Source organism: Protopterus annectens, chromosome 13.part0 (assembly GCF_019279795.1).
Source record: "Protopterus annectens isolate FY-2018-M chromosome 13.part0, PAN1.0, whole genome shotgun sequence".
In the NCBI taxonomy this organism is placed as follows: Eukaryota; Metazoa; Chordata; order Ceratodontiformes; family Protopteridae; genus Protopterus; species Protopterus annectens.
In genome coordinates, this window is record NC_056747.1 from 895,805,026 (window position 1) to 895,829,231 (window position 24,206).

Genomic DNA, 24,206 nt, shown 5'->3' on the forward strand with positions numbered 1-24,206 from the left:
CCAGTGGTGAATTAAGGGTACCTTGGGCCATAGGTGCCACTTCCCCAACATGCTTTTTTAGACTACAAATAAATGCTCTGTTTTGTTTATCTTCATTGTTTTAAGTATATCCTCACCTACATGATTGTTTTATTAATACATTTTGTGTGCATTTGTTATAAATTGTAGTAGTCTTGAACATTTTCCATCAGTAAGTGAAACAAAGTTTATTAACTAATAAGAAAAAAGTACAAAGGACCACTAAACAGCTGTCATTATAATACAGCAATGTCTATACTCACTAATTACAAGCAACGTTACTGTGATTAAAAGTAATCGCAGTAAAACATTTCATCTTGTTTTACTCAAATGCACACTAGTCCTGTAGTGCAAGATTAATGACTTGTTAACTTAATCATGACAGCAAGATTAGTCTTTTACATCTGCAGAAGACCCCATACCCTGCAAATATAGTCCCATTGTTGACTATGTACACCTTACATGTATGTTTGTGGTAGAAAATAAATAAGTAATTATGAACATGGTAATGTATTTCAAGTTTATTTCAGAAACAGTAGCCATAAAGTAAAATATTCCAAAATATTTCACAGAAATGCACAACTAGTGCTGTGAATCCAGACTGTTTAATCTCAGTAAACATGAAGAAGAGTACATTACTTTCATCCACAAACAGTCCCCACTCCAATCAGTTACAGCCACTTTGCTGTGTATAGCTCATTTGGTTGTGCAAGAATTGGGGACAAAACCAAAACTAATGAGGAACAAAGGCCCAAAATCAGGGCCAGATTTTAAATATTGCTCCTAAATACTTAGTTGCCAAAATAATATTTTTGTGTTACCATGCATTTTATGAAGAACGTGAAGTCTGAAACTCACATGTCTGCGATTATTTAGAGACTGAAATCCTCAGTGATTTGACAAAAAAAAACAACTTTTATGAGGAACAGACTCAAAATATGAGGAAAAAATCTGGAACACTGTGTGAAGTCAGGGAGAGTTTCAGCTTTGTTTCACACAAATTATAACCAGAGACAAAAGTAATCCAGCTTATTTCACACAAATGCATTCTAGCCCTGTGAGGTCAGACTATTTATACTGAGTAAATGGCAACAAGGTGTAAGTTACCTTCATCTATAGACAGCCCCAGCCCACTTAACATTTATATTCACTTTGCTGACTGTGTACACCTCAGACATTTGATTGTGATAAAAAAGAAATGCTACCTAATGCAAATGACATCAGTCCTGCAAAGCCAGTTCAAAATAATTAACCAAATGAGAGCAGTCAGCTGTGTTTTATCCACTAGCAACTTCTGTACCCATGACAGCAATTATGGCTACTTTGCTATGTACACATCTCGGGTGTTTGACTGCATTTAAAAAATGATTTGGCTCCATTTCACAGAAACACTCAGTGCTCCTGTCTCCTAGCCATCCATTAACTGCCCATATCCAGTTGTCTGGTATAATTAAAAAAAGACTTAGCTCACAAGACAGGAGTCTGTAACTGTTCACCATGCCATTTATTATTTCCAGGTATATTACTTGTTGCTGTCCCAGTGAATTATTGGAAGGCAACATGCAGAAAGCTGTGTTTGCTTTCCATAAAGTCACCATGGACTGTTTGTTTATTTGCTTATTTATGTTTAGTAAAGAAACATTTCTTTACTTAAAGATTAGTATGTAAAGTGCTCTGAGCTGAATAGGGTCACGGACCCATGCTGCATATACCGAAGTAGATATCTTAAGTAAACAGAGGTAGACAGTCACAGTGCTTATGTCATTTAAAAGGGACAATCCCAGCATTTATTTTGATTCTGTACTAGTTACACGTAGCAGTGTGTGGCTGTGGGCAAACTCCGTCTTTGGTTGAGAGGACAGTTGGAGGAGTGCTGCTTATGGAAGTTTCAGTCCATTAATCAGAGCCCAACTCATTTCTCACCTATATTTATCTGTTTTCAATTTGGTAACTTGGTAGGTGGGCTGGTCCAAAGGCCCATTGTCACAACCAAAAAGTACAGAAACAAATAGCAAACAATATGAATAGTTAAGCGTAAAGTACATAAGACCAAAGGCAAAATCGTTTCTTTTTTAAAGGGTCTTGGAACAAACATATTCTTGCTGCAGATCTGTATGCTTGTTACAGAGTCTAATGTACAGAGAAATCTTGCAGAGATTGAGTTAACAGTAAAACCAAAGTTGTTTACAATATTTGCAGTATATACATAAAGTCAGTTTTAGAAAACAAGCATGACAGCATTTTGGAAACAAGCAGGGAAAGACTGTCATGCTGGCAGTAGCATGCTGTTAAAAGTCAGCGTTTCATGGTGACTTGCTGGATGGTAGTATGTTGTTTGATAGCAAATGTTGAGGTTAACCACTGACCCTAAAGAACTTACACTCAGTTTCCTTGATCAAGTGTTTGGAGAAGGCCTTTCCCTTAACTCAGTGAGAGTTTCCAGACCCCGTAATTTAGGTGGGAATCTTTTCCATAATGCTGGATCTAGTCAGGAAAAGACATGTTCTCAAGTAGCTATTTTATATGATGGAGTGCTTGAAGGGGCATTGTCTCATTTCTAAAATTGTTTGCTTGCTAGAGTACTTTGTTTACACTTTGGTGCTGTGTAAGTCACATGTTCACACAGAAGCAGGGTTTTCAGAGAAGATTGTTAGCATACTGCAGGTCATATTTCACAAACTTCAGTGGGGAAAGGTTATTATTGAAAGTGCTAAGAATTTACAGTTTGTCCTTTTGTATTTTCCTTCCCCAAACCATAGGGCATTAGATTAGTTAAATGACTGATTGGTTAAGCTTCAGCCAGAGATGCTGTCTTGTCACACTCAGATCTGCAGCCTTTGCAGCAGTGAAATTACATCTTTAGTATGTGCTTGTTTTTGTAAAACCTAGTCAAATGACTACCCCAACCTAAGCAATTGTATTTTCTTTTGTTTGTTTTTGATTAATTCTTGTTGCTACATGCTTTTTTTTTCCTTCCCTGGAAATTATTTTTATATGGTCAGCAATAGTGTTGTTTATTAGTGCATGTACTCATGCAGACATACATTTATAATCAGTTTCCCTCATTTCACAAGACAGCATTGCATCTTAGAAACAATCCCATTGAGTTGCAAATGTCCTAATGTTTTAGAAGAATATAATCTTGTAACGTTTTAATAAAAATGTCAGACACCTTTGAAATTGAAGCTTGTTATTGTACTAAAAGTATTTCCCATTAGCTGACACTTTTTAGGAATCACACAGTAACTGTATAATACTGATTCCATCCAGCTGAATTTATTTTCTTTTTTCTTCCCTGCATTGGGGTAAAATTTTTGGAGCTTTTACTCCTTTCCTTAATATTTGACTGCAGTAGAGTTACGCTGGTTACCATTTGAAAGTTGAGGAAAATGCAGTCTCTATATTTCCCCATCTTTTCCCATTTATATGCATAAGTATGCATGCAATATGTAGTCTTAAGTTTATAATCACGTGGTTGTAAAATCACAGACCTGCATTTCTTGGCATTCTTGAATGTCTGTCAAATTTGTATATGCTGGATAAATGTTAATGCGTGTATTTTATTAAACCTTTGTATGCAGTGTGCGTAATTGTTTTAGTGGAATACTTCCTGGTTAATATCGGAATTCTCAGAATTTTTCTCAAACTTGCCTCTTTTGTGACTGAGATGGCTGTGTTGATTAGATTACCCCCTTATCAAGATGGAAATAGGTTCATAGGTTGCTGCTAGGCTATTGGCCCTAGGGCCTATACAAGCCTAGCCATAACAATTCCCTGGATATTTCTTCCCACAATATTTACTTCTCTGGACCCCTGTCTAGCAGGGTGACTGATGTGATCCCCTGGGTGAATTTCTTATCTCCCATCCAATCGTCAAGGTTCCTTTTGAAGACAGCCAAGGAGGTGCTCTGCTTGACATGTATGGGCAGTCTATTCCAGAGTATGGGGAGTCTCTGGGTCAGGAGCCTATCCCTCCAGCATGTTTTGTTCATTGTGATGACAAGGTTTAGATCCCTGGAGCATGTGTCTCTGAGGGATTGGGATTTCTTTAAGTGTAGCATGTCCAACAGCTCTGAGTTTGACTTGGCCTTGTATGTTAAGCAGAGATCGCTTCAGAGTAGATGATATGCGACAGGGTATAGGTGGAGTTTTTTTAAATGGTCAGCATAGGGCATCTGCTTTAGGCCTGTGATTCTTTTAGTGAGATATTTCTGCGGCCTTTCCAGTTGTTGTAGATGTCTTGAGAGGTACATACCAAATGGGGCATTGTACTCTATAATGGCTGTAATGAGGGATGAGTACAGTGGGACAGTTACCTCCTTTTTTCTGGATGAAAAGCCCTTAGTGATGAGGTGTGCCACATAGAAGGATTTCCTGACTGTTGTGGCGGCATGGTTATCAAAGGTGAGACCACTGTCCACCTGTGTCCCTAAGTCTCTTATCACACTTTCAGTGTTTAGTGTACTGCCACCTATTTGGTAATTCATGGGTACATGGTTTTTCACAAAGGGGATAACTATACATTTCTTGGCATTAAGCTTGAGCCACAGCTGTGGCACCAAGTATCTGTTTCTGTAAGGCCCTTTTGTAGAATATCCACATCATTTGGGGATTCAGTAATGGCTCCCAGTTTGCAGTCATCTGCGAACTTTGTTAGCCAGAGTCCCTTAGTGTTGGCCTGTACTTCAGAGAAGTAGATGCCAAACAAGAGCGGTCCCAGGACTGAACCCTGAGGTACTCCACTTGTGTGGAGCTAGATTTGGAGTCGGCTACTTTTACAGTCTGGGTTCTGTCAGTAATCCAGTTGGCAACCCATCGAGTGACGTAAGGATTAATGCCCATCTTAGTAAGTTTATCTGTGATTCCAGAGTGGGGGATGGTGCAGAAGGCCTTAGCGATGTCCAGATAGGCTGTGTGGGCCACCTTACCCTTGTCCATGGCTCTGGAGACTGATTCGAAGATGTCATCAGGTTCAGGAGACAAGATCGTCCCTTCACGAACCCAAACTGCATGGGGTCCTGTCTTTGAAGGTAGCCAATGTCTTTGTTTATAATTTCCGTAATACGTTCCATGGCCTTGCAGATCAGGCTCATCAGTCTGATGGGGCAGTAGTTCCCGGGATCCAAGGTGGATCCCCCCTTGTGGAGTGGGATAACTGTAGCTGTGCTCCACTCAGTGGGCACGAAGCCTGAGGTGAGGCTATGATTAAACATAACACTTAAGTGAGGTGCCAGTTCATTCTGTAGTTTATGTAGTACACAGCCTGGGATGTCATCTGGTCCCATGGATGGTGTATTCTTAGCTTTGTAGAGTGCGTTTTTTACCTGTGTGGCCATAATTACCAGAATTTGGCAATCTTTCAGTATTGAGATGGGCCCTTTTAGGGGTGAGAGGGGGGTGAAATTTGCACTGAATCAGTCTGCCAGGATATTGGAAATATCCTTGGGATCAGTATATTTAATGCCATTCTGTTGTAGCACAGAGCAGATATGAGCATTGCCATTTAGATTATTGACATAGCTATAGAATGCCTTGTGGTTGTCTTTGGAATGTTTGGCAATTTTATTTTCGTAAGTAGCTTTGGAGGATTTTATGATGGCTCTCAGCTTCTTACTGAAGCTGGTAAGGGAGTTTTTTGCATCCTGGGATTTTTCTCTTTTCTGCAACAGTTTTTTTCTGCACCTTTAGTGTTTCGGTCCTGGTTTGGTGGCCGAAAAGTGTGATAAGAGTTGTAGCCTGGTATTGCAGGGATGCTCTCTGGAGCCTTGAATCAGGTCTCAGTTACTGCACAGATTTCGATGTTCTCCATTTATAGGAGTGCCTCGAGAGAGTGCATTTTGAGGTTAGACTTCTAGCATTGAGTAGCATTCCCTTCAGATTTTGCATGCTTGTACCTGTTACAGTGGTGGTTTTGTCCTTTGAACTTTGCCTAAAAAAGGCACTGTAAGGATGGCAAAAGCCTTAGCCAGTAACCTGAATCCCATGGGCGACAGGTGCAGACCATCTCTGGCAAAACATTGTGGTCTGCCAATCATTTCATCCCAGGCAGACAGATACTGGATCCCCTTTGAATGACACCAGAAGCTTAGCCAGTTGTTGAAGTCAATCATTTTGTCCTTATACTGTGGTATCATTCTGGGTGAAGGCAAGATGCTCTACTCAGGGCTAGGGTCATACCTGCCTGGGCCACTTGATCCGAGAGCTCTTCCATGTCTCTTTTCATATAGTCCAGGGAGGTACGTCTCAAGTCATTCACTCCAACATAGACAAGGACAGAGTCATATTTGTACTTGTTGTGGAGTGACTTGAGTGCATGTGTTATGTGCCGAATCCTGGCACAGAACAGGCAGCTGACTGTAATTTTCTCCTTGTTCAACCTGGTGAGTGGGACATCAGTGTGCCTGACTATAGAGTCACCTATGACTAAAGTGTTGGGTACGTTTTCCTGCCTTAGGGGCTGTTGTTAGGTAGCACACTGGTGTTGTGAGCTATGTGACACTTTGGTTGTGACTGGTGTTTGTTTGCGTTTCAGCTTCGGAGGTCCTTCTTCCTTGGCCAGGTTACTGTTAAGGGCCTCTACATATGTGGGTTTAGTGTTGCTATGTGTTCGTGTTGGTGGTGTGGGTTTGGAAGGGCTACATGCTGCTTGAGGTGTAGTGCAGGTGTTAACCTTCCAATCTTGACTGTCTAGCACAATCTTGGGTGGAGAGAGCTTTGCTTCCAGTTTGGCTATGTAAGTGCATCTCTCTGTGTCTGTGTACATGAGGCAATTGCTGCATTGCCCCAGTATGGCTAGATTCACTAGGTGGACAGGAGAAAGCACCGGAAGCTGACCCTTGGACATGCCTGGTTTGGTGTTTTTTTTTTTTTAAGGTACCTTAGCAAGGTACTTTGCAGTTATAGGCTGTTTAGTGCCTATGATTAATTTCTCCTTATTAACAAGGAGAGTTGAGTGCTTGTATCAGTTTAAGAGTTCCTAGTGCTTTCCAGCAGGTTTTAAAGCAAGTGCTAGTCCCAGGGATGCTTAAAGGTAAGATGAAAAAAATGGTTTATCCTAAACACTGCAGTGTGTACTAGAGGAGTTAGATGTGAAAGTAGGTAACTTAAGTTTTACCTGTCTAAAATGGTAAGTTTTAGTGGAAAGTCACTATTTTAAAAACAGCGAGATTGAAAGGGGGGTGGTCACTTTTGTATTCTGGTACTATGGAATACAGTAGGATGGCCAATAAATTTAATTAGTTGAAGGGGAGTGATTTCACAAAATGATAATTTTGTGCCTACTTACAGAAGCCAGAGAGGAAATGAGATATATGGTCAAATTAACATAAGGGGATGGCAACTAGAAAGACAGTGGTGTTTAAGAACACTACAGTAACCGGGTGGGGAAAAAAAAATTCTGCCTGACTCACAAGAGACAGAGCTGTGGTCTCTTTTCAACTTTTAATATGCAGTTAAAAGCAGAATACAAGTAAAACACTAGGTAAATAAAACAAATCACAGTATTCAAAATAGAAAACGACAATAAAGTAATACAACAAATAAAAAGCAAACTAACCTTTCCCTCACAGCAAAGTGTAGTAGAGTCTGGGTGAGCCTTTCCACCCTGCTTGACCTCTTACAGCTATGTAAAACACACATCACCATGAACACTGACAACAAAGACTGTAATCTTTTATAGACGCAGAAATAGAACATGGCTGGCACAACAGATTTCTATCCCAAGGAATCCTGTACTTACTGAATAAACTTGCCATGAATGTCAAGCAGTACTACATATGGTCTGTATTCAGTAGTATTCTGGATGAATAGCCAGGAAATTTTAAATCCTCTTTAGGGTATATAGCATGGTGTTTCTTGTCCATGGAGCATAACTCACTCGACAGTGCTCGGGCTTAGCTAGCTATGCTTCTCAATGGTCTTTTGAACTGCATGCCTAGTATAAGAGCTTATCAACGTAATAATTACCAAGTATCTTACAAATGTCTGTGCTGCATATAGAATATATATGCAGACAAAAACATCAGTTTATTGATGAATGTATTTCTATAATTAGTCTTATTTGAATGTTTTTATATGGTCATTAGTATATACTACTTACAACACTAATTTTCATACTACCATGATTGTGCTACAGATATCTCTGAATTGTACATGCCTTGCATGACAGCATTTACTGCACTATGCTATTTTTCCTTTCTGAATACCCCCCACTATGTTTTATGTCCTGTAAGACTACCAACTATATACACACATAACACGGTACCTGTAAACAAACATTTAATTGTGTATTTAAATAAGTAATGAAAACAGCAAATACATGTGTGCTGTACTTTCCAAGGTACCATGAATTAAACTTAACCACTGTCTGAAATCATTTACTTTATTTCCATTATTTATTCAGCTGTTTGTTTACTTATTAATTGCAACTTGATAACTATGCAAGTAGTTGGCTGACAGACCCTTTTGATTCGCAACCTGAGCTCCATGGTGCAAGGCACAAACAGAAAATTGTAAATAGAATAAAGAATTATACCACTTTCTGAAAGAATGTCAGACCATACCTCTCAACTGCCCAGATGTTCGCAGAATGTCCAGATTTTTGCCTCAGTCAAATGGCTCACAGATAGGACACACAAAGTTAGGGTGGGGGAATCCACTTCCAACAGGCCTGCTACTAGTGATATTCAGCAGGGCTCAGAACTTGGACCTCACCTGTTTGGAATATACTTCTCTGAAGTCATAGCAAATATGGAGGGTCTTTGGATGACCAAACTTGCTAATGACTGCAAGGTGGGTGCATTGATTTTTTCCTCCAAAGAAGTAAATGTCCTTGAGGAGGGTCTGAGAGCCAATTAACTGGTGCCAGAACCATAGCCTAAAACTCAATACAAAAACATGCATTTTTATACCTTTTGGGAAAATGACCACCCCTGCAAATTACAACATTAATAACACTCTCCCAAGAGAAGAAGACCCAGTGCAAGGGACTTGACTCAGGCTGATAGTAACCTGAACTTTGATTACCATGTGTCTACGGTGGTCAAAACATCATTCTATGTGGTGCAAGTTATAAAGTATGGCATGGCATCCAGATCTAAAGAGATCATAGTCCCACTATGCTCAGCCCTCATTAGACCAGTAATTTAGTACAGTGTACTCTTCTGCGTGCACCTGACCAGGCATTTGCAACAACTATAGCGGCTACAGAGATTCCTCATTAAAAGTATACAGGGTGTAAATAACATGTCCTGTGTGGACTATCTCAAAGCCTTATCCCTGTAGTCAGTTTACTACAAACTACTGGGGAGGGGGGGTGATCTATGCCTAACCTACAAGGCATTCTCTGATCCATCCCTGATGGATCTGCTACACATTCACAAAACAAACAGCACAAGAATTACCCGATGTAAGGATCTAAACCTTGTTTGTGACATGAGCAGAACATGTTGGAGGAACAGGTGTGTGGTTGAGAGACTACCCTTTCTCTGGAACAGACTCCACATTTATGTGAAAGAGGATTCTTCTTCAAGCCTATTCGAATGATATTTGGACCAATGGATGAGAAATCATAAATTCACCCCTGCTTGTCACTTGTGGCCTTTATGGACAGCAGCAGTTTGCAGATGCTCTAAGGTACAGGCATACACCAAAGTCATTCTAGGCCTTGAGCATTGACAGTTATGAAAATTGGGGCACAAATGGCTAGGCTTAAAAAGGCTCTATGGCCATTATCCTGGTAACCTCTGTGAGGATTTCTTCTAGTGATTCAAAGATGCATGAAATTGCTTTCCTCAGAAATTTGTGAACCAGAACATGTTGGGATCCAGAAATACATATTGTTTGTTTGTGTCTTTCGGCTTATCCCAGTTAGGGGTTGCCACAGCGGAACTCCGGTCCGCTAATGATTGGCAGTAGAGTTTTACGTGCTAGCTTGCCGGGCGTAACGCACAACCTTCAACGAAGGAACGCCCGTTCATGCATGTCGCCACACAGAAGACGCTCTAACTGAGAATCGAACAGGCAACGTCTAACTGTGAGGCGACAATGTTACCGCAGCACCACATAATAACCAAAAACAGCTATAGTGGAAAGTATGAAAAGGTAGGATACTTGTTAGCAATGAGCTTCTCTTTAAATAAGCTATTCTTTACTAGGTATGACATTGATGTATACAATGTATTTTATATAGCATTGTATACGTGGACAGAAGTAGGTTAAAAATAAAAAAAAAGACAACTGGGTACAAAAGTCCTAGGATTAAAAAGTGCCAGATCCTCGTGTGCACTGGCTCCACGACTGGAAAAAATGACAGTGTAGAATCTTCAAGACACAAGCATTCCAACAACTGAGTTAGGCCAGGCTGAGGGGGAGGATACCCCCTCCATTGTAAAAGGAAGTAGTAGTCCACAGAAACTGCTAGGCAAGAAGAGAGCCATAAAGGTGATAGAGTAGACTGCTGAGGATAAGAAAGAAATTATGTGTTACTATTATACAAGAAGCCCAGAATTTCCAGATAGAAGATATTCAAAAAATTGAGAGAAATTAGAGGAAAGAAAAATAGTTACACAAGAAAAACTGTCAAAACCTTCAAATGTATTTTGTGTTCATTAATAGAACAGATCCATGAAAACCATTATATATACAAAGAAACTTTGGGCCGTTTGAAAAAAAGAATCAACCGAGGAAGTGCAAAAAATATAAAGCAAAAAAACGAGAGATTTTTGAAAGGCATACAAAAATTAACATGGACATGGGAAAGAGAGAGATCTGATAATGATGCAATATTTATGCAAAGGAGAAAGCCAAAGTAATTAATACAAAAAGCAGTTCAAAAGATATTTGCAGCAAAATACAGGCAAAGGCATCCAGGTTTGGAAACTTTCTCAACACAAAATGTAGGACCACAAACGGGAAATGTAAATCAGAAGATTGGTAAAGTAGAAGTTAAACAAACAGAAGCTGAAGTTATGGAATACTGCACTTGGAAAGTGAAGGATTTAGTGTAGAAAGTCCAACACAAGTTATGTCACAGCATGATGCAACAATTAGCCCCCAAAAGTAAGGAAAACAGGAAGAGTGGGAGATATTTCAGGAAGATATGTGTGTATGGGATAGTAAAATAAATGTAATATGATGCAATATTTATGCAAAGGAGAAAGCAAAACAAATCAATACAAAAAAGCGGCACCAAAGATATTTGCAGAGAAATACAGGCAAAGGCATCCGGATATAGAAGCTTTTACAACAGGAAAATAAGAAAAGAAAGGGGGAAAGAGGGTTAGCAATGGGGAAGTTAAAGAAATAGAAACTGAAGTTATGGATTACCTGCAAACTGAATGATTTAGTGTGGAAAATCCTACAGTGGTTATCTCACGGCATGATGGAACAATGAGTCAAACAAATGAAGGCGAAACAGGAAGCATATGATCACTTGCTGCATGAAGATTCTCTGCAACCCTCAGTAGGAAATGAGCACAAAAGGTCAGCTTGAGTTACACAGCATGGGAAGGAGCAAGAAACATTGGCAAATCTGACACAGTCAATGTTGTGTAGTGAAAGATAAGTGAATTCCCATGCAAAAGAGCAACAGATGATGCAGATAAAGAGAATATGTCACATGAAAATGTTCAGGAACTTTCTGTAGAATGCCTGCAACAAACTGAGAACAAAGAATGCGCTCTCAGTTTAGAAGAAAATGATCTAAGACTAGAGTGGCTTGATTTAATACAGATGGATAGACATATTAAGATCAAAGCAAAAAGATTGCAGAATGTCAACAAAAACCCAAATATCTGAAGTCTACTTAAACAAATTCTGTGTGGAGACATGCGTGAATGGGCGTACCTTCGTTGAAGGTTGTGCGTCAGGGCTGGCAACTCGGCACGTAAAAATCTGCTGCCAATCATTAGCGGACCAGAGTTCCGCTATGGCGACCCCTAACCCCTAAAACTGAAAGACACAGCAACACAGTAATTAAATCTTTTGACAACATTTGTGTAATATAACAGTAGTAAATAGGCTATATTAATGTGCTGCTAAATTAACAACAGATAGTCTTACCACAAAAACACAGGGCAGTAAGGGAAAGGAATGGAAGAAATTAAATGCCATCATGGAAGTGCTGAAAAGAGAAAAAACTGTAAAACAGTTAAGACAAGAAGTGTCACTTTTAGAAGAGTACAGAAGAGTGAACAGATCAACAAAAATACTTATAAAGGTAGATGTGATAAAAACAGTGTGCAGAATCAGAACAGATCAGGGTCTATCGTACACTATTGAAAATAATAAACTAAAGATATCAGCACTTGCAAAAAACTTAGAAGATATGTTGATAAATATAAAGGAAAAGTATAAACTAAACAATTCATTAATAGCCCAAAAAGTTTTACAGAGAATTGGGAAACAAGCCAAAAGGAATAGAAACACCACCAAAAAAAGAAGTAAACACGTTTTGGACAAATATCTATGAAGACCCTGTGGATGCTGAATGGATAGAAGAAGTAAAATAGTAAGAAGTTAAAATGTACAGGATATGAAATGGGATGAAGTAACAGCCAGAGAAACTGAAACAAAATTATGAATAAAAGAATACAAGGTGTAAAAATCTGCTTTATTCATATTTGTGGAAGACTGTTAAGTTGGGTGCTGTCATTGACTCCACAGTTGATGCTAACATACTGCAAGAGGGTCTCACAGCAACTAATAACTAGTGCCAAAGTCATGGCCTCAAGCTAAATGTAAAAAAGTGTCATCATACCATTCGCCAAAAACACGTCCCCTACTAATTACCACATCAATGGCAACCCCCTAAGCACATGACCTGTGGTGAGAGACCTGGGCACTCAGGTTGATAACCTCACATTCGACCATCATGTAGTGGCAGTGGTCAGAAAAGACTTTTACTTGATTTATCTCATAAGTAAAGGGATTGCATACAGAAAAAAGGAGGTTATTACTTCTCTGTACTCCTCCCTCATTAGATCAATAATTGAGTATAACACTCTGTTTGGGATGTACCTCTCCAAACATCTGCACCAACTGGAAAGGCCACTGAAATAACTCACAAAAGAGAATCAATGGCCTCCAGCACCTGTCCTATGCAGACAGGCTCATCTCACTATCACTCTACTCAGTATTGTACAAACTGCTCAGTGGTGATCTGTGTCTCACCTACAAGGCAATCTCGGTCCCTGCCTTACTAAAGATGCTCCATAACTTTAAATCTAACTCCTCACGCATTACCCACTCAAAAGGCTTGAATCTAATGTATGACATCAACAAAACCTGCTAGAGAGACAGGTTTGTCTCCCAGAGGCTGCCCTGTCCCTGGAATAGACTTTCCATACACGTCAAACACAACACCTCGCTAACCCTCTTCAAGTGCAACCTTGATGAGTGGATGGGAAACCACAAATTTGTCCCAGGGGTTCCACCTGTGTCCCTCACTGTCAGGGGCGACAGGTGCTGACTGAGGTTAATTTTTGGGGATAAACTCTTTGCTAGGCTTGTAAGGGCCTCAGGGCCAATAGCCTGGTAACCTCCTATGAGACTGCCCCACTTATGGAACTGCATGTGAACCTGAGTATGTCTGTTGCCTAGCTTAAGCACAATCAAGACAAGTGGATGGGGAATAGGAAATTTACACTGGGCCTGCCACCCATGTCCCTTATGGACAGAGGTATCTTATAAATGCCTGGCCCTCAATGTCCTTTTTGGATGCAGGACATCATTATTCTTTTGGGAAAACTTGGCTAGGCTTAGAAAGGCCACTTGGGTCATTAGCCTAGTAACACTCTATGAATCTATAAGAAAAGCTATTAACTGGAAAATTCTCAGGCCCAGATGCAGTACCTAATTTCTGGATAAAAGTATTAACATCTTTAAACAAAGATTTAGCCTTTAGAACTATTTATATGCATATCCCAGACACCAAACTTGTTAACAGGAAAAATGATACTCCTCCTTCAGAGTGAACCTGCAAGTCATCCTAAAAATTATAGACCAATAACTTGCCTTCTGATGATGTATAAATTGTTTGTCAACAGATTTTATAGTCATATAGAAGAAAACTCGATTGTGGCAATATAACAAAAGGCTAATACAAGAAAGTCATAAAGAACAGAGCATCGTTTGTTTTAAATAAAGTACTGTTGGAGAATTGTAAAATGGGAAAGAATCTAAGTATGGCATGGATAGATTACAAAAAAGCATTTGACAGCTTCCCACAGTCATGTATAAAGGAGTGCTTACAGGTATATAAGATACATCCTACATGGATCAGTTGCATTACAGTGATTATGAAACAGTGGCAAACCACTCTGCAGTTAAGCCATGATAAAGGACAAATTACTATCCCAGGGATAAAAATTCAAATTGGGGATATTCCAAGGTGACTCTGTGTCACCACTGCTGTTTTGTCTTGCCCTTAACCCATTAAGCTGTCTACTTAACAGATTAGGTCATGGTTACAATTTGCTCCCAGAAAACAACAGTGAAAAGACTTCTCGTCTTCTTTTTGTGGATGATTTAAAATTTTATAATTTATCAGATGAGGAACAGAGAGCACAACTACAAGTGGTCAAAGCTTTCTCACATGATACAAGAATGCAATTTGGTCTTGTTAAATGGGCAAAAGCAACATTTAAAGCAAGAAAGCTGCAGCACTAAGAAAGTACAGGAATGTGATGTAAAGGAAGTTGAGCAGGAGGGAATGCATAAATATTTGGGGGTTGATGAAGGATTGACAATAAAGCATGAACAGATGCAAACAAAGCTTAGTAAAGAATATTTTAAAAGATTAAATTTAATACTGAAAACAGCCCTGTTGTCTAGGAACAGAGTCCAAGCTGTTCAACAATTTGCTCTTCCTGTTCTAACTTACAGTTTTAGGTGATTGACTGGCCCGAAAAGGCATTGGATCAGTTAGACAGGAAAATAAGAAAAATGTGTCATCCTTATCAAATGATATATAACAATCAGTATATACCAGATGAAGAAAGACCACAGAAAGACACAGGTGCAACCAGCAATGAGAGGTTTTAATGAAATAAAGCACTTTTCATCCTACCCACTGGTAGGACTTCTTCAGATCTGGTCTTTCTTCATCTGGTTTGTTATTTGCTTGTAGAATCAGTATATGCCAAGAATATATATTTCTCATTCTGAAGGATGTATGGGTCTCCTCAAAATTGATTACATGTATTAATCTGCAATCATAGAACTCCACATGTATCTGCTAACCTCACATGATCCAAACATAGTAAATGTTTTAAAAACATGAGGAGAACAAGTCTAAGATCCCTGCTTAGTTTAGCAGAAGCATATCCGTGTCAAGCAGGAATGTAAATCAAACCAGATGTAGACAAAAATCAGGTAGCAACTGAATGTCCTATAAAATAAAAGAAAGACTATAAGGAGAAGGATCAGATGAGAAGGCAAGAAATGTGGAAAAGGCATATATTTATATAGTTGCAAGTACAGAAAACTCCTGGAACAACCTGTTGATCAGGATCTGATGCAGGAATGGTTAAGGAGAGGTGAATTTAAACCAGAAGATGAAAAAAGTGATGAGATTTGGTCATTACCAGTATGAGGCAGCTTTGCTCCCCATCAACTGTAACTTACTCTACTGTCAAATCAGACCACAAATCATAACTCTCAACCTGTTAGCATAATAAATCTGGACAAAGCCTAAAATAATTGGAGGGCAAGGGCACAAAAACAGGGATATATCTTAAATATTGTTCTTATAAATTTAGAAAGTTGCAACAGTAACAGATTTTTGCAGTAGCATGCATTTTCCTAAGGATATGAAGTCAGAAACACAGCTGTATATCATTAATTAGTGACTTAAATCATCAGTGATTTGCCAGAAAACCGCAAATTTCAAGAGGAACAGACTAAAATATGAGTCAAAGATCTGGACATTCTGCAAACATTTGGCCAGTTCAGAGTAATGCCACAAAGCATTCACATTCTCCATAAGATTGAAGCCGGAAGCAACTTCGCAAACATCAATATTCAGAAATTATGCAAAAGCTTGTATGCTAAAACTGAATGATGACCTGTATACTTTGAAAGATGAAATTCATATGGTCGAGACCATATGATTGACTTTCTGAAAACTCAAACTTTGGAAAACAACAAAAATCTACCTTTTTTCATAAGATCATAGGAAGTTACTAGGCTATTGGCCCTGAGGCCCTTACGAGCCTAGCCAAGAATTTAGCCTATGTTCCGACAAGTCAGCACCCTGTCCAGCAGGGACACAGGTGGAATCCCAGAGATGTATTTTCTGTTCCCCATCCAGTTAGCCAGGTTGTGCCTAAAAAGGGCCAATGAGATATTCTGCTTGACTTGGAGTCTATTCCACAGAAGGGGGGAGTCTCCGGGACACGCATCTTTCCTGCCAACAAGTCCCATTGATGTCACAGACCACGTTGAGGTCTTGCATGTGTGTTATTCGAGTGGAACATGACTTGCGGATATGCAGCAGTCCCATCAAGGCGGGGTCTGAGATTGCTTTGTATGCCAGACAGAGGTCACCTCTCAGGAGTCTGTATGAGACTGAGTAGAAGAACAGGGCCTTTAGCCTATCTGTGTAGGGTAGATGCTTAAGGCTCTGGATTCTCCTGATGAGGAGCCTCTGTGGTCTGTCCAGCTACTGCATGTGTTTTGTGAGGTGCATGCCAAAAGGGGCATTCTACTTAATAATGGGTCTTATAAGGGAAGAATACAGAGATGTTGTGACCTCCTTGTCCCTGGATGAGATGCCCTTACTTAATGAGTAGTGCCATGTACAAAGCTTGCCGAGTGATGTCATTGTGACATCACAAAATGGGAAGAATGTGGGTGGGGAGGTGTGGGATGCAATGAAGGCAATATGTTGGTCAAAAATCAGTTTGCTATCAACCTAGGCGTCCAAGTCCCTTACAATTGATTGCTTGTTTAGGACCTTGTTATTAATGTGATACATTGTGGGGACATCACTCTCCCCAAAGGGGATGATGATGCATTTTTTGGCATTCAGTTTGAAGCCATGTTTCTGGGACCAGTCATTTGTTTGAGTGAGACCCTGTTGGAGGATGTCCACATCACTAGGGAAATGCTGTAATTAAATCAAAAGGTGCTTCAACAAAGTATTATTTTAAGGCTGTGTACATTTATGCAACCAGCTTATTTTACTTTTTTTTACTTTTTATGTTTTTCACCTAACAGATTTTTTTTGTTTTTCAATTGAATTGTACAGGTTATAGGTCACATTAAAGGTGGGAAAAGTTTTTAAATGATTTATTGTGGTCTCATTTTTGTATATCACAAAAAACTGGCATTTTAACAGGGGTGTGTACACTTTTTATATCCACTGTATGTACATATACAGTGAAAGAGGAGATAAATACATTTAATATAGTGCAATAATTATTCAAAGAACCAAGCAAAAATAATCAATGCAAAAAGAGCAGCAGCAAAGACATTTGAAGAGAACTGCAGGCAAAGGCATCAGGATATGAAAAAAATTACAATACAAAAAATAAGAAAACAAAGAGGAAAAGTAGAAAAGAGGATTAGTAATGGAAAACCTAAAGAAGTAGAAACTGAGGTTATGGATAACCTGTAGGGTTGCCACCTTTCATCGTGGCTAAAACCGGAGTAAAGCCACACCCTTCGCATCATCAGTAACCCCGCCCATCCCACACCTCCCCACCCACATTCTTCCCATTTTGTGATGTCACAGTGACATCACTCGGCAAGGAATGCCCTCTTTTTCTATTCCTGCTGCCTGCTTTTGGCTGATTTACTATGCTTTTCTGTAAAAAAAAAAAAAAAAAAAGCATAGTAGATCAGCCGATTTACAAACTCTGATAGTCTGTTTCCTTTTTGAAACAGAATATCGGAGTTTGTACAATGTTTTCCGGACAACCGGAGAATCAGTTTGATTTCCGGCTAGTCTAGAAGAAACGGAAGGTTGGCAACCCTAATAACCTGCGAAGTAAAAGGATTTAGTGGTGAAAATTTAATTCTGATAACGTCACAGGAGAATAGAGCAATGAATCCCCGAATTAAGTAGAAACCAATGGAGCAGGAAATATCTGATCAGTTGCCATATGAAGATACTTATCCTTACATAGGAAACCAGTACAAAAGTTCAGATGGAGTTGCACAGCAAGGGGAAGGAACAGGAAACTGTAGCAACTCTTACGCAGTCAGTGTTGTGGAATGATAGGCCAGTGATCTCCCATATGAAAGAACAATGGATGACACAGGATGAAACTGAAGAGAATGTGGCAAAATAAGCTCTGGAACTCTCCGTAGAATGCCCACAGAAAATGGAGAACAAAGAATGTGCTCTCCATTTAGAAGAAAATGATCTAAGAGAAGAGTTGCTTGATTTAATAAAGATAGACAGACATATTAAGGTCTTTGCTGACATTTGGGCAGTGGGTTACTGTCAATGAACTGAATTTAACTCAGTTTGATAACTTTTACTGGATTTTTTTAGCAGTTTCAAAGGGAGAACTATAATTAACCTATTTTTCAATGTACATCCATCTTGGAAGTCCCATCAACATGTTTCTCTAATAAATTTATTTTCCTAAGTAGTTTGAAATGTTCTGACAGACTGGAGGATGATTTTGATTCAAATGCAAATCCTCCTTTCAAGAAAAAGGGTCATTATTATTAGGTGCAGTGTGGTATGCCTTGATCTTGCCAAGATCTTCAACACATTCCCTTATGCTTGAATCATGCACAAGCTAAATGCTTTATAGATCAACTTCTGTATGGTAAGATGGATAGCAAACTAGCTGAAACACAGAACCCACACAGTGTGAGTTGTGTGTCCTCATCAAACAGTATGAAAATGGCAAGCAGTGTCCCTCAGGCCTCAGTGGGGGGACTTCTCATTTTTTATTTATTTTTCATATCTCAAAAAAGAGAGCTAAGCCCTCTAGTTAACAAAGTTTGCAGACAAGTGCAGACTAGGGTTTGTTGTTGAGTCACCCCATGAAACCCCAAAACTCCAGAATGGGTTTTCCCTAGTACTAAAACAGCTTCTGTCAAACTCAGAGTTATATAGCATCCTAACAAACAACTGACCAATACAAAAAGACAAATTGTTAAGACATCATTATCATAAAACTCATGAATTTTCATCACAAACCATGTTAAAAGAACAAAAAGTCTTCTTAAAATCAGCTTACAAATGCTAAAATACATTTAAAAATTATCAATTTTTTAAGTTGATTTTAAGAAGTCTTTTTGTTCTTTTAACATGGTTTGTGATGAATATTCATGAGTTTTATGATAATGATGTCTTAACAATTTGTCTTTTTGTATTGGTCATTTGCTTGTTAGAATGCTATATAACTCTGAGTTTGACTGTTGGATCCACATCCGATGAAGTTTTAAAACGAAAACGCTATGTTTTATGTGGCTGCGTTCATGTGTTTTATTCATTCTTAAAATCTGTTTATGGACTCTCCTGGCTGGTTTTGACTACTTGGTACCTTGGACTTGATCCTTAGAATTCTATAGAGTTAAAGGGCACATTTATGTTCGGTAAAGCTTTAATATAATAACAAAAACTTAAACGGCATTTACACAAGCTGTAGTTTTGTTTTTTAATAATGTCTTCTGTTTTTTTTTTTTTTTTTTTGTTTTTTTTTTACCTTTCACCCTGTGTGATCACAGATTCTATCAGATAATATAGTATCTGAGTTTTCCAGAATGGAGTGAACTGTTGTATTGTTCTTATAGCATTGCTATAGTGTACCACGTGACTTGTAAGCTATGCAAAAATATACTATTCATTTTCCAGAGGCAGAAGCTAAAAAAAGTACATTTTCTCATAAACTGTACTCGCTGCAGTGGCATGTGTTATACAAGTCTTTTTTTTTTGTTTGTTTTTTTGCAGAGAAAGGTTTTGTTTTCAGAATGTAGAAATGAAACAAAGTTTGCTACAGTACAATTCTTTAAAATCTGTTCTATAGGAGCAAATATGTTAATATACAACAAATGCAACTGCACAGGTACTCAGTCTTACAAAAGAAAAAAAAAACAAGATATGCACAGAAGAGGCAGAAGTCCAATTGACAGCTTAATACATATGTGTTCCCATCAGTGTCAATGTGATAAAGTAGAAAAGCATTTTTTTTAACTGAGCGTGTCCAGCCTTTTTGTCTGTGCCTTTGGTGTACCTTAACATTCGGGATCCTTTGTTAGTAGTGTTGATGGTTTGCTGGATGTTAGCTTCTTTACCTGTTTGGGAGTTTGAAATGGGTTAGTAGAATCTCAGTCAAATCATCAGGTAGTGCAGCCAGTTGATGACATTGTTGTGTTTGTAGTCCACAGTATTTATTTCAGGGAGCAGAGTTCTGCTTCAAACTTACTGATTAGCAGGTGCTAGACAGAGTATTTAAGGGTTTTGGATCTGGGCATTATTCTCACCTGCTCCTCCCAGTAGGTGTGTCAGGTTCAGTCCAGCTTGCTGATGTCATTGGTAGTGTGGTTTCGGTGGGATCATAGTCCTGATTCTAAAAGCTCGTATTACATGACAACATTACATTTCAATGTAAAAAAAAAACCCAAAAAATATGTAAGCAGTAAGTCTCTGCTAGTCCTTATTAAAGCGTATTTTGCTTTTAAATTCTGATTGGGAACAACCTACATGACTTCCTAACAGTGACCTAGCCGAAACTCCCCATCTTTTTCAGTACCACAAAGCTGCACAAAAATATAGAGGAGCCCCCTTACAGACCAGTTGAAGCCAGTGGTGGCTGTATCACAGAACCCATTTCCATTTATTTGGAGGTACAGATAAAACTGCTAGTGGAAAAAATACAGATCTTTTATATTGAGCTCAATGGACTTCCTCAGGAAAATTAGAAATATCAAAATCAAAAAAGAATCCATCCTAGTCATCATATACATTGATGCCATATACACAGTACTCCTACATGTTTACTGCATTTCAGCAAAAATTGAAGCTTTAGCCAAAGAATGGGAGGCTCTGCCTGGTGAAACAGAAGTAATCACTAGGCTCCTGAGACTCTTACTAAGTAAGAACTACTTCCAATATGAAGGAAATTACTTCCGACAGATGACAGAGATCACAATGGGAGCATCTGTGGTCCTGAATCAAGCAAATATATCCCTTGGGAAATGGAAAAAAGAGGTTATTTACAACTCCCGATTCTACCAACAAATGGAATGCTGCTTAAGATTTATTGACGATATAGTCATCATTTGGAACAGCAACACTGAGAGCTTGAACAAATGTCTGAACCACATAAACAGATCAACCAACTTCCTTAAGTTTACAAAGAGTTACATCACAGAATCCATCAACTTTCTAGATCTGAAAATCAGCAACAACCTGGCAACAGGAGTCCTTTCAATTGACCTATACAGAAAACCGACTAGTGTAAACCTCCTGCTACACAGCAACAGCATACACTGCTGCAGAATCAAATGAAATGTAATCAAATCTCAAGGTTTCTGTGTAGCTATGCGCTTTAATGAACTGGAAACATTCACTAAATACAACATTGAACTGAAAAAAAACTTCCTAGCCAGTGGTTACAGCAGGTGAGTGGTCAGACAAATTCTGGGACCCCTTATTTACCACAAAAATGAAGGCGATCCTACCCTGGATAACCTAGCAAGCAACCTAAACAGATGAATTAGGGATGCTAGCCAAAGGTATGGTACCAATGACTGTTAAGTCCAGCATCACCGTGACCTACACTTTAGACTATCCTAAGATTAAACAGGCTATCCTTGACAACTGGTGCATTCTTATCCAAACAAAGTCCTCATCAGGATATTACCACAACTACCCAAGTTCATAATCAATAAAAGTAGGAACATCAGAGACTATGTGGAGAGTCCTGATCACCCAAAAGAAAACCACACCCACAAAGGCACGTATCTGTGCAACCCACTAAACTGTACATATTGCAAATATATGAGCAGTGGATACAGCTTCTACTGTCCCAACATCAAAAAAGAATACTCCAGCTAAATCTATGGAAATTGCAGCACAGATAAAGTGTTATACAGAGCACAGTGCAACAGATGCCCAGTGTTCTGTGTTGTAAAGACAGTCAACAAGCTGAATACCACAACAGCATGAAGCTATGCAGGCATGAGTTGTGGAACCCAGACCAACCTTCTGGCCAAACACCCTCCTGTTAAACCAGGACACCGGACCTTCTTGTTTCACATTATGGATCAAGTACACAAAAGGAACTAAACTGCATGGAAAACAGCATTCCGGAAAGAAAGAACTCGAGTGGCAAATAAGACTGTATACTGGGAAAAACACCAGGCATGAACACCAAGCAATCCATCAACTGCATCCTTAACCTCAGCAAACTTAGTCATAAACTTTTTTATTGAAAGACCTCAACCACCCCAATGGCAAAGTTCCAGAAGTGTACTGGTCATGGTTTTACTGAAATCTGGACTCATTCAGTCTCAACCCCACAACCTCAAATTGCCCTGGGATCTTGGACAGCATGAACTTCAGGCAAACTCCTCTTTTACAGCCTGCACATTCTAGGATGAAAAAGCCCTAGGCACAGAACAAGATCCCCATGGCACACAACTCAGTATAACATTGTACAGAATTCTTCAGCTCTTTTTTGTATCACTCAGACTGATTACTTTGGGCCTGGTTTGAAACTTCTCAAGAAAATAGCAAATCCGAAGAAGATCGGAAGAGCTGCAGATTTCCGAACCCACTTTGGTCTGTCAAAATCCTCTAATTTCACAACATCAACACTCCCAAGCACAAAGAACTAGATGGAGAATGACAAGAAGAAATTTAGAAACAAAATAAGCTGTAATAAGAACTACAAGAGATTTATGACAACATTTATCTATGTTTAACATGACATTGCTGACATTTTTTTTTTTGTTTTTTTACATTGAAGTGTAATACTATCATGTAATATGAACTTTTAAGATGAGGACTGATTTCAACTAAAACCACATCCCCATGACTTTAGCAAGGTGGAATGGAGGGGCAGGTGAGGGGAACGTCCAGATCCGAACCCTTTAAAAACTCTCTAACAGTTGTTAATCAGTAACTTTGGAGAATCACTCATCTAACAGAAAAAAAGAACACCAAGGACAACAATCACGACTCTGGGATTTCCTCTTTTAACTGGCTGTACTATTTGATGATTTAACTGAGATTCTATTAACCCATTTTAAACTCTCAAACAGGTGAAGAAGCTAACATCCATCAGACCACTAATACCACTAACCAAGGATACCGAAGGTTAAATTACACCGAGGACATAGACAAAAAGGCTGGACATGCTCAGGTTAAAAAAAAATGTTTTTCCACTTCTCACCTCTAGAGGAAATGAAAGAGTGCAGTCCAGCCAACACAATAATCAAAATGGGCTGGCACCATTGGGTCTTTACTTATTCACTGAGTTGGAGTGGCACATATAGACTATTAATTCAAGATTCAATCAAAAAGAACCTCTATTAACAGATGCCAGAGTGAACTAGTGATGATGGGAAATGCATACAGGTCAAACAAACAACATAATGAGAAGAACAACTTGCATATTTAATTGTGTTCAGTGGACAGGTAAGATGAAAAAGCAGGACTGATCTTCATTAACCATTTTTAAGAAGGGTATGCTGCACAGGTATGGTTTTATGAACCATTATGTGACTGTATGGTCACCTTTTCTTAAATAACTTTGCATAAGAAATGTATATATTTTAATGAAGTATTAATATTTTATTTATACGAGTTTGTTTTTATTAGTTTTTGTAAGGGAAGGACACTTCATTCTGTTGTGAGAGATCCTCAGACAGCAGTGGACATTAACAAGACACGGCAAATTGCACAAGAAGTTATTAAGGTGAGAGTATTTCTGCTACTTTAATAAAAATTATTTTCATCATTTAGTATTTTTGTTTTAGACTGTTCTTCCCACTGACACATAATTTATCTGTCTATAACCTGTGACTTTGGAAGAGGATAATGCAGTCTGTATTTTCATCACCTTGCTTTTAAACAAGCCGTCCTATCAAGTACCTCTTCATTTATCGTTTATCATGCTTGAAGGAGAGTTGTAGTCAGAATTCAATGTTTTAACAGAGTAGTCTGTACTGTAGTTCCACTAAAATATTCATTAGCATTGCTTACCCTTGTGTCACCAACA

At 38.8% G+C, this 24,206-nt stretch overlaps 1 protein-coding gene across 7 annotated transcripts in view; it reads left to right on the forward strand.

Moving 5' to 3' along the window:
• KSR1 (kinase suppressor of ras 1) overlaps positions 1-24,206 on the forward strand; it is a 1,687,803-nt gene that overhangs the window by 1,345,877 nt on the left and 317,720 nt on the right. For all 7 annotated transcript variants that reach the window (XM_044054644.1, XM_044054643.1, XM_044054646.1 and 4 more), the window contains one exon: positions 23,807-23,903. In XM_044054644.1, coding sequence (XP_043910579.1) covers positions 23,807-23,903 — 97 coding nt within the window. The remainder of the gene's footprint in view (positions 1-23,806; positions 23,904-24,206) is intronic.